Here is a 13,776-nt window from a genome sequence, read left to right on the forward strand (position 1 = left end):
TGATGGCCGATTAGGTCATCTTCTGCTACAAATGCAGCTAGAAACACAAACCCAGGGGGTACTAGTTAGTTCCTGTTGTTGTTCCACCTACAGGGTTGCTGTGCTACAGATTCTTACAGTTGCATTGTTTTTCTTGCTGTTGCTGCTGCTGTTGTTTTTCAGCACTGGGAATTAGACCTAGAGGTTTTATATACTAGGAAACCCCTTACAACTGAGCTACATCCCCATCCTTTTTTAAATTACTGAGTCAGAGTCACACTAAGCTGCTCGGCCTCGCCTTGATACTGCTCACTGTACAGTCCAGGTTTTCCTGAACCCAATTCTCCTGCCTCAGTTTCCCAAGGAGCTGGGATACAGGCGTGTGCTGCCACACTAAGCTTGCAGTGACCTCTTGCTTCCCTGTTCTCAGAAATTTTCCTGATCTTCAATACATCACTATGAAACTGTAATTTTCTCAAACTTAATGTTCTTGAATATTAGTAGTTGTCTGTTAATCAACACACACCCTCCCCCCGAGCTCTCAGGGACTAAACCACCAACCAAAGAGTACACAAGGAGGGACCCATGGCTCCAGCCGCTATGTAGCAGAGGATGGCCTTGTCAGTCATCAGTGGGAGGAGAGGCCCTTGGTCCTGTGAAGACTTGATGCCCCAGTGTAGAGGAATGCTAGGGCGGTAAGGTGGGAGTGGGTGGGTAGTTGGGTGGTTGGGGGAGCACCTTCATTGAAGCAGGGTAAGGGGGGGTGGATAGGATAGAGGCCTTGCAGAGGGGAAACCGGGAAAGGATATAACATTTGACATGTAGATAAAGAAAATATCCAATTAAAAAAAAGGATCTTCATTGACTTTCCACTGTATCATAAAGTGGGCTGTTATAAGTGGTTACTTCAACTATGTAAGGACCTATGTGAGATGGGGAAAGTGAGCATAATTCTAGCCTTTCCCAGAGGGGTTTTATGTTCCCTGTTGATTTGATCCAAGGACAAATTGAGGAGGGAGACAAGACAAAGCAGGAATGAGTATTTTCTTCTAAAGAAATCCATCTTCCCTTTCCTTCCTTCCTTCCTTCCTTCCTTCCTTCCTTCCTTCCTTCCTTCCTTCCTTCCTTCCTTCCTGTTTTATGGAGCGGAGTATCAGACCCAGGGCCTCATTCACACTCAGCAAGTACTTTCCCCCAGTGTCCTTGAAAAAGAGATTTCTATAAGAGATTATGGGACCTTGGGGGGGGGGGATGGGGGAGGTAAAGGAAAACAAGTTATGCTTGAGAGCCTTATCTCCCACCAAATAATCTAGCTGTGAGAAGCCAGGGCTGTAACTCAGGTCAGGTGGACCACTTGTCTGGCCTGGGATGTACAAGGCCCTGTGAGGGTCCCTAGAACTAGAAAGAATGAGAACTTTGAAGTTTTAACCATTTTTTTCTCCCTTGACTGTGAAACACAGAGAAATAAACAACAAAATGAAACTATAGACATAAACTGACTGACATGGACAGAGCGGTGGCATGCCAGGGACAAACAGTAGAGCTGGGGGGATACCAGAGAGGGAAGAAACCAGATGTCCAATCAAAGGGACCCAGAACCAGAACCAGGTGTTCCCCAATGGGAACAGGATGTCTCCTGGTCTCCTCTTGACCCTAGGAGATTTTGCTGCATCCAGCCCTCCTCCTTTGGGACTCTAAAAGTCTAGACCTAACCAGAATCAAAACCAAAACAAGAAAAAGAACTTCACAGGTACAAGGAACTTACCTCCTCATGAAGGAAGCAGGCTTGGTGGCTTGTTATATGTTAACTTGACACAGGCTTGAAAATGCCTCCCCAAGATCTGGCTGTAAGCAAGCCTGTAGGGTATTTCCTTAATTAGTGATTGATGCCGGAGGGCCCACCCCATTATGGCTGGTGCCACCCTGTGGCTGGTGGTCCTGGATGCTATCGTGCCAGCCCCTAAAATAAGACAGCAGGCTGAGCAAGTCAGTTATCAGTGTTCTGTGGGCTCTACATTAGCTCCGGCCTCCAGGTTCCTGCCCTGCTTTGCTGCTTTCATGTTACGTGGAACTTTGAGCGAAGTAATCCCTTTCTCCCCGGGTTGCTTTTGGTCATGGCGTTTTGTCACAGCAGTGGCAACAATACTACACCGTTGAGTTTTAAAGTTCCTATGTTTGGGAAGTCTTTCCTGTTAGAAGTTGTGAGTGCCTTATGGAGTGAATAACTAATAAAGATACGGAGCATTTATAATGGCAGTTCTGGCTCTGCCTTATAAATGGCTTTTTTGTTACCGTTTTGTCTGTATATGTTTATGCTACATGAAATAAGTAAACACTTCACTTTTGCTGAGATTCTGTGGAGAGACTCGGGATGGGAAACTTGATTTCTGGGGTCTGACTTGGGCTTGATAGTTAGATAGGGTGTAATTGCTGAACCAGAGGGCTGGGGAGACTTTATGGTTTTAAACATTGACTTTAAGAAAATATAGCTCTGGGGTTGGGGATTTAGCTCAGTGGTAGAGCGCTTGCCTAGCAAGTGCAAGGCCCTGGGTTCGGTCCTCAGCTCTGGAAAAAAGAAAATATAGCTCTTACTTTAGTCAATCAGTGATAGGCACATCTGCTTCAGTGAGAGCTCTTTGGGTTCTTAAAAGCACTGGAACCTGCCAGGAGTTTGCTCATTTGCAGTCTCCTCTGCTCCTGCCTTCATGATGGAGAGAGAGCCTCCTCCCCCATGAGACAGATTTACTCACTGAGAGTCCAGCACAGCCTCTGTGGCTGCACCTCTGGCAGTGAGAGTCACTGGTGGTGCTGTGCACAGAGCTCAACCCCATACCCCACGGTGCTTATAGTTTCCCTGGTGTTCACACTGAGACACAGACAAGCTTAAGTCCTGTTCATAAAGCCTTTCTCCCAGTTTTTTACTTAGTACATTATTCAGTTGTCTGTGTATAAATAGGAGTGGTAGGGGAGCGCCGGCAGCAGTTACAGTTGAAGTTCGTCGCAGTAGTCTGCAGTTTGGTCCAGTCAGAAGACTATAGGCTAACAGTGTCCTCTTCCCATCCCCAAGCTTCAGGTCATCTTCATTCCTATTTTAGGCATTCAGACCAGGGTCTGGGCAGCCAGGGCCTGTGAGCCCAGGGTAGATGGGCCACTTACTTCTTCCTCTGGATTCTGACATCTAAATGAGAGAGCTTAGCTCCTGCAATGGCTTCTTTAGTCTACTGTTATTCCTTGACTTCAGTATCTTTTTTAATAACTCTAATGTTTCTCAAAATAGTTTTTATGTGACAACTTATCCCTACCTATATTTATTAATTAAAGAGAAAATAGTTCACAGTAGAGTCTTAGCTAGTTATCTGGATTCACATCACTAGCAGCAAGGTATCTAGAGCATGTTCAGCCTTCTGTTGTGTACTAGAAAAGGCACATCGGACAAATCAGAGACACAATCAACAGACAGGCTGGCAAGGTGCCTGAATGGGCAAAGACTTTTGCTGCCAAGCTTGACCGCCTGAGTTCAGTCCCTGACATCCACTTGATGGAAAGAGAAAACAACCACCTGTGGTTTCCTGGCCTCCACGTGTACACCATGATGTGTGTATGTATGCTTGTGTGCGTGCGTGCGTGTGTGTGTGCAAGTGTGTGTGTGTGTGTGTGTGTGTGTAAATGTAAATAAGTAAATGTAAAACTTTTTTTCTAAAAAAACTGAATAGTGTTCATCAAAAGTGTCAGAGTTCAAGGCAAGGAAAGAGTGAGTGACAGTCACAAGTCAGAGAGGCTCTAATGGTCAAACACCATGTGAGATTCCAGACTAGCCCAGGAGCCAAAATTATAGGAGAGAGGACAAAACAGAAATTCAGGGTAAACCTCAGGCAACAGTGACACCCAAGGTGTACTTCTTTCTTTGTTGAGTGTTCTGTGGTTACATAAGGTTCTAACAGAAGGGCAAGGCACATACAGAATCTATGGAAATGGTTACATAAGGTTCTAACGGAAGGCTAAGGCACATAAAGAACATATGGAAATTCTCTGTAGTTTTGCTACTCTTCCTTAAGTTATCTCAAGTAAGACATTTTTAAAAAACACAGTGACGGGATTGGCAAGATGGCCCAGCAGTTAAAGATGCTTGCTACCAACCTGACAGCCTGAACTCAGGCCATGGAACCCACATGGCTGAAGGAGCAAACTAACCTCTGACCTCCACCGAAGGAAGGAGGTCACTCCACACACATGTGCTCACACACACACACACACACACACACACACTCGGACACGCACACACACTAAGGGTTTAAAAACCACAGCAACTGATTAGACATGTTTTATTGTAAAGCAATTTAAAAATTATTCCACTTCAGCATTCTTCATGTTTGTTAGTACATACTGAGTCAGTGTAAAGTGTTGACAAGTATGTAAGTTGTAAAGAGTAACGACACAGGCATAGAGGAGCTTGAGTTTCCTGTGTCCATCCTATCCCCACCCATCTCCATGCCTCAGTCCTGACTTGCCTGGTGTTTATTTCCATACTTTCCATATGGGTTTGTTTATCCTAATATATTTTACATAAACCTCTAGTGATATGTTTTTGTATGATATTTAAATTGGGTAAGTACTCTGGTTGGTGGTTTAGTCCCTGGGAGCTCTGGGTGGTCCAGCTAGTTGATATTGTTCTTCCTGTGGGGTTGCAATCCCCCCAGCTCTTTCAGTTATTCCCCTAGCTCTTCCACTGGGGTCCCTGGGCTCAGTCCAATGGTTGGCTTTGAGTTTCTGCATCTGTATGAGTCAGGTCCTGTTAGCAAGTGCTGCCTGGCATCAGCAATAGTGTGGGTGTTTGGTGTAGGCAGATCAGATGGATTCCTAGGTGGGGCAGTCTCTGGATGGCCTTTCCTTCTGTCTCTGTTCCATTTTGTTGTTGTTGTTGTTGTTGTTGTTGTTGTTCCTGTCTTTCCTTCGGACAGGAACATTTCTGAGTTAAAAATTTTGAGATTGGTGGGTGGCTCCATCCCTCGTGCTTGTCTACGGGATATGGTCTCTACAGGTTTTTCTCCCCTTTGTTGGGTATTTCAGTTACAGTCATCACCCTTGGGTCGACTTTTATTTATTTTTATGTTATATACATTGGTGTTTTGGCTGCATTTATGTCTGTGTGAGGGTATCAGATCCCCTGGAATTGGAGTTACAGACATTTGGAGCTGCCATGTGGGTAATGGGAATTGAACTCAGGGTCCTCTGGAAGAGCAGCCAGTGCTCTTTAACCACTGAGCCATCTCTCCAGTCCCAACCTTATATAGTCTTCTGTAATTTATTTCTTCCTAATTGGACTCATGAGATTATCAGTTGATATATATATAACTGTGGCTTATACATTTTAGTGCTATGTAACTTTCCACTGTATGATCAGACCATAGTTACTTTTTTCTGTTTGTTTGTTTGTTTGTTTGTGAGGCAGGCTCTGGTGGTTTGAGTGAGAATGACCCCCATAGACTCAGATGTTGAACACTTGGTTCCCAGTTGGTGGAGCTCTTTGGGTAGGTTTGAGAGGTATGGCCTTGTTTGGAAGAGGTGTGTCACTGGAAGTGGGTCTTGAGAATTTAAAGATTTTTGCCATTTGAGTTTGCTCTTGGCATCTTGGTTCAGGATGGAAGTCAGCTTCCTGTTGCAGCTGCAATGCCTGCCTGATGACACATTTCCCTGCTGTGGTGGCTCTTACCCTCTGGAACTCAAAGCCCAAATAAGCCCTTCCATTTATAAACCACCTTGGGCATGGTGTTTATCACAGTTGTAGAAAGGTAACTGTTAAAGGGGCTCACTGTGGTGTAGCCCAGGCTGGCCTGGGACTTGTTCTGTAGCCCTGCTAGCCTCAGACTCAGAAATCTACCTGCCTCTGCCTTCTGCTAGAGAAAAGAATGCAGCACCACTCTTGGCTGTAAGTTACTGTAATGGTTTGTATATTCTTGGACCAGGGAGTGGCACCATTTGAAGGTGTAGCCTTGTTGGAATAGGTGTGACCTGGTTGGAGTAGGTGTGTCACTGTGGGTGTGAGCAGCTATTTCAGATATTGTTGTATATAACATGAGGGTTTTGCTCTCTGCCTGGAAGTGGACTTGCTGACTTACAGGTTAAGTGTTTCATCAACTTTATTAAGTAAGGTCAAGTTATTTTTCCAGAGTGATTGTCCAATTTTTTTTGTTGTTGTTTTGTTTTGAATTTGGAAATGGAACCTAGAGCCTCACACATGACAGGGTGACAGGATCTAGACTCACTTCTAGTTATCCCTGGGAGGGAGTTTCTGGGTCAGGCTAATGAGGCAGGAAAACCTACCTTAAGTGTGAGTGGCCCATTCCTCAGGCTCAGGTCCTGGGCTGAATAGCAGAGGAAACAGGCTAAGCACAGGCAGTGCTCTGCTTGCTGACCGCAGGCACAGTACTAGCCACCAGGACTTCCCTGCCACCATGCACTGTCCTTGTACTGTGAGCCAAACACACTTCCTCCTTCCGTTGTTTTTGTCAGTGTGTTTTACCACAGAAACAAAAAACAACACACTAGGCCAGTGTTCTTCCACCCATCTGTGTCCTCAGCATTTTTTATTTTTTTATTTTGAGGCAGGGACCCATTAAGTTGCTCAGATTGGCTTTGCGCTCACTGTGTAGCTCACTGTGGGCTGGCTTTGAACTTCTAATTCTCTTGCCTTAGTTAGACTTCTAAGTAGCTGTAATTACAGGCCTATGCCATCAGGTCTAACATGGTTGTTCAGTTTTTAATATTACCGACAAATCTATGTTCCCGTTTCACTTTCTCCCTAACACAGCATTTTTAGACATATTTTTTCCCTAATAGAGTACCTGTAAATTAAAATTTTAAAATATTGTTTTTTGTTGAGTGGCTATTTTGTGCAATGCATTGATTGTGTCAGACAGTGACTATTCAGCTGGAGCCAGACGCTCACCCAATCTGAGTGTGCATCGAATTACACTGGAGCTAACTGGAAAAAATATTGAAGCTATTAAGTTAGAGGAAGAATAAAAGAAGGTGAGTGGGAGAAATGGGTTCTGGGGGAAACAGGGAGAGATGGATAGTCTTACAGTTCCTCTTACTCAGCCCCATAATAGAGACCAGTAATGCAACTTGTTTTTAATTATCCTTAAGCATCTCTAACAGACTTATTCTTAAATTGCTTTCTCCATTCTGCTTCTATCAAATTTATTTTTAAAAATCATTCGAAAAAAAAAAAAAAAAGAGGCAGGAACTGGTTAATAGCATCAACATGAATTAGTAGCAGACTACAATAAAACCCACATTTCTAGCCCCAGTCCATGTTCCATCTCTTCCTGTTTCCCTCCAAGACCCATTTCTTCTTTCTCCTCCTACATTCTTTCCTTTCTCCTCTAACTTAATAGCTTCAATCTTCTTCCCAGTTAGCTGCAGTGTAATACAACATACACTCAGATAGGGTGGGCAGGCACCTGGCTCAAGCTCAACAGTCCTTTCTGGGGCCACTCCAGGCTATGTACGTACATGCTTGCTGACCCTCTCAGTGGGCATATTCCACTATGCTCTCACTGGGTCAGAGAGCATCCAGACTTCAGACCATCCCATTTTTTAGTTATATAACTTTAGCTATGTGTATGCATGTGTCTTATGTGTGTGTGTGTGTGTGCCTGTGTGTGTGTGTGAGGCTATGTGTGTGTGTGGTATGTGTGTGTACCTGTGTATGTGTGTGTGGGGGGGGGGATTGCCCGAAGAGGTCAGAGAAGGCATTTAATTTTGTCTCTGTGTGTATGTGTACACTCGTGTGTGGAAGTCAGGGGACAGTGTTGAGGACCTAGTTCTTTTGGGTTTTCAAGCTTGACAGCAGGAACCTTTCCCTGTTGAGTCATCTCGCTGGCTCTGACCATCACATTCTTTATTCTCCATTTCAGGTAGGCTACCATGGAGGTGTGGTGTCCTGAAGGAGAATGAGAGAAGGCCGCCATAAGCTCATGCATTTTTTTTAAATTTTGTAATATTTATGTACAGAAGACTTAGTGTACATTTAACCCAATTTAGTGGCAAGTTCTTTAGCCTTTGCCTTTTCACTTAGGACCCAGGACGTTGCCTCCCCAGTGGCGACGGATCTCATCATATCTGTCATTATAATTGGTCCTAATAGCTTCCACCAGCTTAGCCAGAGCACCCTTGTCTTCTGAGTTAACCTGTGTGAAGGCAACAGTGATGCATGTTTTCCTGTGGACCAGGCGCCCCAGCCTGTCCTTTCCCTTGATGGTGCAGTAGGGCACCCCCATCTTTCGACACAGGACAGCCAGGAAAACCACCAGCTCAATGGGCAATCACCACCAGCTGAGCCTTCTTGTTCTCCACCAAGGTGGTGACTGCATTGACTCCTGCTCAGAAGACAGGTGGTCTCTTGGTCCCCTTTGCCAGCAGCTTTCTTCTCAGCACGGGTCAGTAGCCTTTGCTTCTTCTCTTGCTTTGTCTCTGGCCTGTACTTGTGGGCAAGCTTAAGGAGCTGAGTAGCTGTTTGCCTGTCCAGGGCCGGAGTGAACTGGTTAATGGCAGGAGGGACTTTGTGCCGCTTGTAGAGGATGGCTCTTTGCCACTGCAGCCTGATGTAGTGGAGCCATTTGACGAAGCACGTTAGATCTCTTTTGGGCTGGATGTCCTGTCCAGTGCCGAAGTTCTTGGGCCTCTTCTCGAAGAGAGGGTTGACCACCTTCTTGGCCTCCTGCTTCTTGACAACAGCGGGGGCTGGGGCCACCTTCTTCCCCTTGGCCTTCTTCCCTTTGGGCATCTTGCTCAGCTGCTGGAGAGAGCAGCTCATGCATTTTTGACTGTTTGGTTCCCAGTTGGTGGAACTGTTCGGCAAGGATTAGGAGGTGTGTTCCTATTGGAGGAGATGTGCCCATGTGGGTTACATTGAGGTTTAAAAGGACTCATGGCAGCCCCAAAGTGGGCTTGCCGCCCTGCCTCTTGCTTGCAGATTAACTTGTGAGCACTCGGCTACTTCTCCTGTGCCTTGCCTGCTGCTATCCTCCATGGCTGCCATGATGGGTTCTAGCACTTTGAAACCATGAGCCCCAAGTACATTCTTCTATAAATTGCCTTGGTCATGGTATCTTATCATAGACCATGAACAATAGGCCAATAGAAATGTAACCAATAGAGGAGATGAAAATTCTCAGGGAGTAGACTCAGTACCTCAAGAACCATGTCTCAGAATTGCTATTATTAAACAAATTCTGCTGCCATAGCTAAGACTCTAGAGGTTCCAAGACTAAAGAATTTATAGTCCACGCAAATTTTATTCCACTTGCCGTTCCATCCCTGGGACCACATGGGTAGAAAACTGGCTCTTGCAAGTTGTTCTCTGACCTCCACATACATGCCATGGTGTACACGTGTGCGCACATACACACACATGCATACACGTGAACACACATGTGATAATAAAATTATGAAAACTAAAAATCTGGACACATTTATAGGAAGGTTGCATTTACCAATTTGTCAAAGCACTCAGCATTTCATTTCCTATGATTCTACAGCTAATTGTACATGTCTTCACACAAGTGTCCTAATCTTGACTCATCTACATGTGGTGACTTGTGGAACCTCAAAGAAACTGGTTAGAATAAATACATTTTATTGTTGGGTTAAAAAAAGTGTATTGGTTTTTTCATACCAGAGAGACAATGTCTGAAATAAATATCTTAAGGGAGGGGCTGGTGAGATGGCTCAGTGGGTAAGAGCACCCGACTGCTCTTCTGAAGGTCCGGAGTTCGAATCCCAGCAACCACATGGTGGCTCACAACCACCCGTAACAAGATCTGACGCCCTCTTCTGGAGTGTCTGAAGACAGCTACAGAGTACTTACATATAATAAATAAATAAATCTTAAAAAAATATATCGTAAGGGAAAAGGACTTAATTTAGTTCAGAGTCTCTGTTCCATGTCTGCTTGGACTGAACATCATGGGAGCAGGAGCCTTGCAGAGGAGTGATAAGAGGTAGAGAGCAAGAAAGGCTTGGGGTCTGGGTCACTCTTGTACCCATTCCCAGCGGCCTACTGCAAGGCCCCACTTGCAGAGTTTCCAGAACCTCTGAAGCAGCATTAAACATTCAGCACACGAACCACTGAGGGCATTGCATATCCAAACCATGGTGGATGGAGGAGGAGGTGGTCAAAGTTAAAACAGTTTTCAAAAAGTTAAAACAAACATGGCTTTTATCTGAAAGGACAGATGACCAGCTAGCAGGATGGCTCGGTGGCTAAAGGTGTTTGCCACCAAGCCTGAGGACATTAATTAGAACCCCAGAAGCCATATGGTAGAAAATGAGAATCAACTCCAGCAAGTTGTTCTCTGAACTCACAACGGTGACATATACACTAATTAATTAAACAATTAATGTAAAAGACAGCCATCAAAAGACATATTTACTATGAAAGAGGCCTATCTGGGCTACAGTGTGAGTTCAAGGTCAGCGTGGGAAACTTACTGTGCTGGCTAGTTTTGTGTCAACTTGACACAGGCTGGAGTTATCACAGAGAAAGGAGCTTCAGTTGGGGAAATGCCTCCATGAGATCTAGCTGTGGGGCATTTTCTCAATTAGTGATCAAGGGGGGAGGTCCCCTTATGGGTGGTGCCATCCCTGGGCTGGTAGTCTTGGTTCTATAAGAGAGCAGGCTGAGCAAGCCAGGGGAAGCAAGCCAGTAAAGAACATCCCTCCATGGCTTCTGCATCAGCTCCTGATTTCTGACCTGCTTGAGTTCTAGTCCTGACTTGCTTTGGTGATAAACAGCAATGTGGAAAATGTAACCAGAATAAACCCTTTCCTCCCCAACTTGCTTCTTGGTCATGATGTTTGTGCAGGAATAGAAACTCTGACTAAGACATTTACCAAAAGAAAGAGAAGGGGAGAAATAAGTCTGGTGATACAGCTCAGTGGTAGTATTTACCTAGTATGTCTGAGAGCCTAGTTGCAATCCTTAGTATTATTAAGAAGCAGAAGAAGGCAGGAGGAAGAAGACGAGAAGGAGGAAGGGGTAATTGTTTTACTTATGAGAGAACCAGTAAGATGTTACAATCAGTTAAAGTGACAATTTAGTAATTAAATATGTATAAACTAGTCAATAAAGAAATGTAAGAAGACAGAGGCAAGAGGATTAGGAATTGAAGGCCAGCCTGGGCTACCTAACAAGGCACTAGCTCAGACAAATAGAAAGATGAAGATTTCTGAATTGAATATAAAATGTGTAATGGCTAAAGTGCAATACACCACAACCACAGCCTTTGGGGTTATCTTTTACCTCAGGATAAAATATTTGTATCTCTACTGGATAAAAGTCCACAGTTAACCTCTGCTCTAGAGACTAGTGGAGTCGAACACTAACCCAGGCGTGAGCCCGGAACTGCATTAAGATATCTGTCCCCCAGCAGTTTCTGATGACGTCCTCTCCTGACAGACTATTGTCACCTATAGGCTGACAAAAAGCCTGTTTCTCAAGCTCTGAAGCTGTCTTTATAACGATGGTAAATGCAGTGAATTCTAAAAGCTAGTCATATATGTGAGAGTCCGATTATTTTGGGTTTCAGAGATGGAGTTGCAAGTTTCTTAAGCACATGTCAGGATGAGATAGCACCGGTGTAAAGACCCTCACTGCCACCTCTCCATTTCCTCACAGAGATTCCATGGGCTTGTAGCTGGTACTGCTCTGCAATGCACGAGAGGAGGGATGAAGACAGACGGAAGGAAGAAGGTAGGTGAACCAGAAAGGTCTGTACATCCTTCCTGCTGCCTCTGAAAAGCATGCGTGTTTCTGTGTGTGTGTGTGTGTGTTTGTGTGTGTGTATGTGTTCCTGTGTGTGTATATGTTCCTGTATGTGTATGTGTATTTGTGTGTGTTTGTCTGTGTGTATGTTCCCCTGTGTGAAAGCACATGCATGTATATGACAGACTCGGCCAACATACCAATCAAAATAGCAAGAAATGACCAGGAAAAGAAATACATTTTGCAGAAAAAAAGTACTTCATGCTTCTAAGCACAAAAAAGCCTCAGTTTTGCTATATGAGAATTCTATTTTCAGTAGTTTAATTTTTTGTTTTTATACTTTTCCAGTATTTAGAAATTCAGCAGGAAAAAGGCCATTTCTTTCCCTCTTCCAACCCTTTATAACTGCTTCTCGCTAGCTGAGGTAGTTAATATCGTCTTTTTGTGGACAGTTGGGTCTGGCTGGTGCTAGGAAGGAGTCCAGCATCACTTCATGAAATCATGGGGTCAACCAAAGCAGGAAAGGGCGTGGCAGGGAGCACACCCAGCTGTCTTTCAGAGTGGAGTTTCCTGGCTTGGCAAAAGTAAGCTTTTGGCGTGAAGTTTTTTAAAAAGCAAGCCAAAATGTCCTTCCAGACTTAGGATTCCCTTTGAGAATTGGTAAAGTGCAGAGGATGAAGTTAGCTTGCTGATTAAAGGCCACACCTTGCTTTTTCTCCAGCCTAAATCCTGACTCTGTTACTTGCTCTGTCTTCTTAGACAAATCTTAGTTTCTCTGTGCTCCATGGGAAAGCGCTCGCTGCGGATGTGCAGGTCTTGGGTTAGTACCTAGCACCGCACACAGAGGCTTTGGGTCGCAGCATGTATCTTTTTGTCAGTGAAAAGGCATTGTTATTGCTGTCCTTCAGGCTATGACAAATAACTGTTATGTCACAGACTTGTCAAAGGTTTTTGTGTGACCGCCCAATTTCAGCTCTCATGGGTCTTCACAGGTCACTGTTGTTCTTAGTGAGGCGATGTGGAGGACACAGAAGGAACTTTACGTCTTTTTCCATATAACTTTGCTTTGGAATCTTCTACAGTGAAAATGTGTTTCATATTGCTTTGAATAATTAAAACCAGTGTAACCACAAAGGGAAAATCAATGGAAAGGTGAGAAAATCAGGGACAGAAAGGGAGAAAGAAATCAGTGTGGGAGGAGGAAGACATAGCATGGCATCTGGACAGAGCTCATGAGCGGGCTGGAGGCACCCGAGGGTAAGAGCATGTGCTGTTCGGTTCCTTGCACCATTACAACCATATGTAACCCCAGTTCCAGGGGATCCGGGACACTCTGGTCTCAATGTACACCAGGCGTGCACATGGTACACAGACATACAAGCAGACAAAACACCCTTACACACAAAATAAACATTTTAAACGAGTTAAGCAGCATTAGAACTAGAATACAGTCCAGAAGAACATTTAAATAAACACACAAAAAATAGGCATTTAGGTTACACAACCCTGTGAATACACTAAAGCCACTGAGTTATACATTTTAAATGGGTATACTCTATGCCGTGTAAGTTACCCAGTCATCTGAAGTGGCTAGAGCTTGTTTCTGGAATTATTTTTGTCTTATCTATCCTCTTAGAAATAAGTCTGATTATTTTAAAGTAATTGTTTCCTTGAAACTTGGTTCAGCTTTCCCTCACATTGCTGGTTTTTTTTTTCTTCAGAATTTAAGAAGATGTGAATTATATTGCCTTGGATTATTTTCCTAGGAAGTCATAAGAGGGCCACTTGATGTGGACAGGGGCCTTCATCACAGCTGTGCTTAGGGGAAAGCTGAGGACTCTTTGAAGGAATGCTTTCAGACAAGTACAATGGGATCAGGGATGTCTGACCTCAGTAGCAGGGGCTGGACATAGAGCCTCAGATCCATGCACAACTTTTATTGTTAATTGTTCCCCATGTAGGTTGTAGGTTGTGGGATATCATTGGTGTCTCTCTCTCTCTCTCTCTCTCTCTCTCTCTCTCTCTCTCTC

General features: G+C 44.4%; 1 protein-coding gene across 1 annotated transcript in view; it reads left to right on the top strand.

Moving 5' to 3' along the window:
• LOC110338882 (phospholipid-transporting ATPase FetA) overlaps positions 1–13,776 on the top strand; it is a 112,502-nt gene that overhangs the window by 13,825 nt on the left and 84,901 nt on the right. Inside the window, exon 3 of the mRNA XM_021222348.1 lies at positions 11,660–11,734. Coding sequence (XP_021078007.1) covers positions 11,660–11,734 — 75 coding nt within the window. The remainder of the gene's footprint in view (positions 1–11,659; positions 11,735–13,776) is intronic.

This window comes from Mus pahari, chromosome 22 (genome assembly GCF_900095145.1).
Source record: "Mus pahari chromosome 22, PAHARI_EIJ_v1.1, whole genome shotgun sequence".
NCBI lineage: Eukaryota > Metazoa > Chordata > Mammalia > Rodentia > Muridae > Mus > Mus pahari.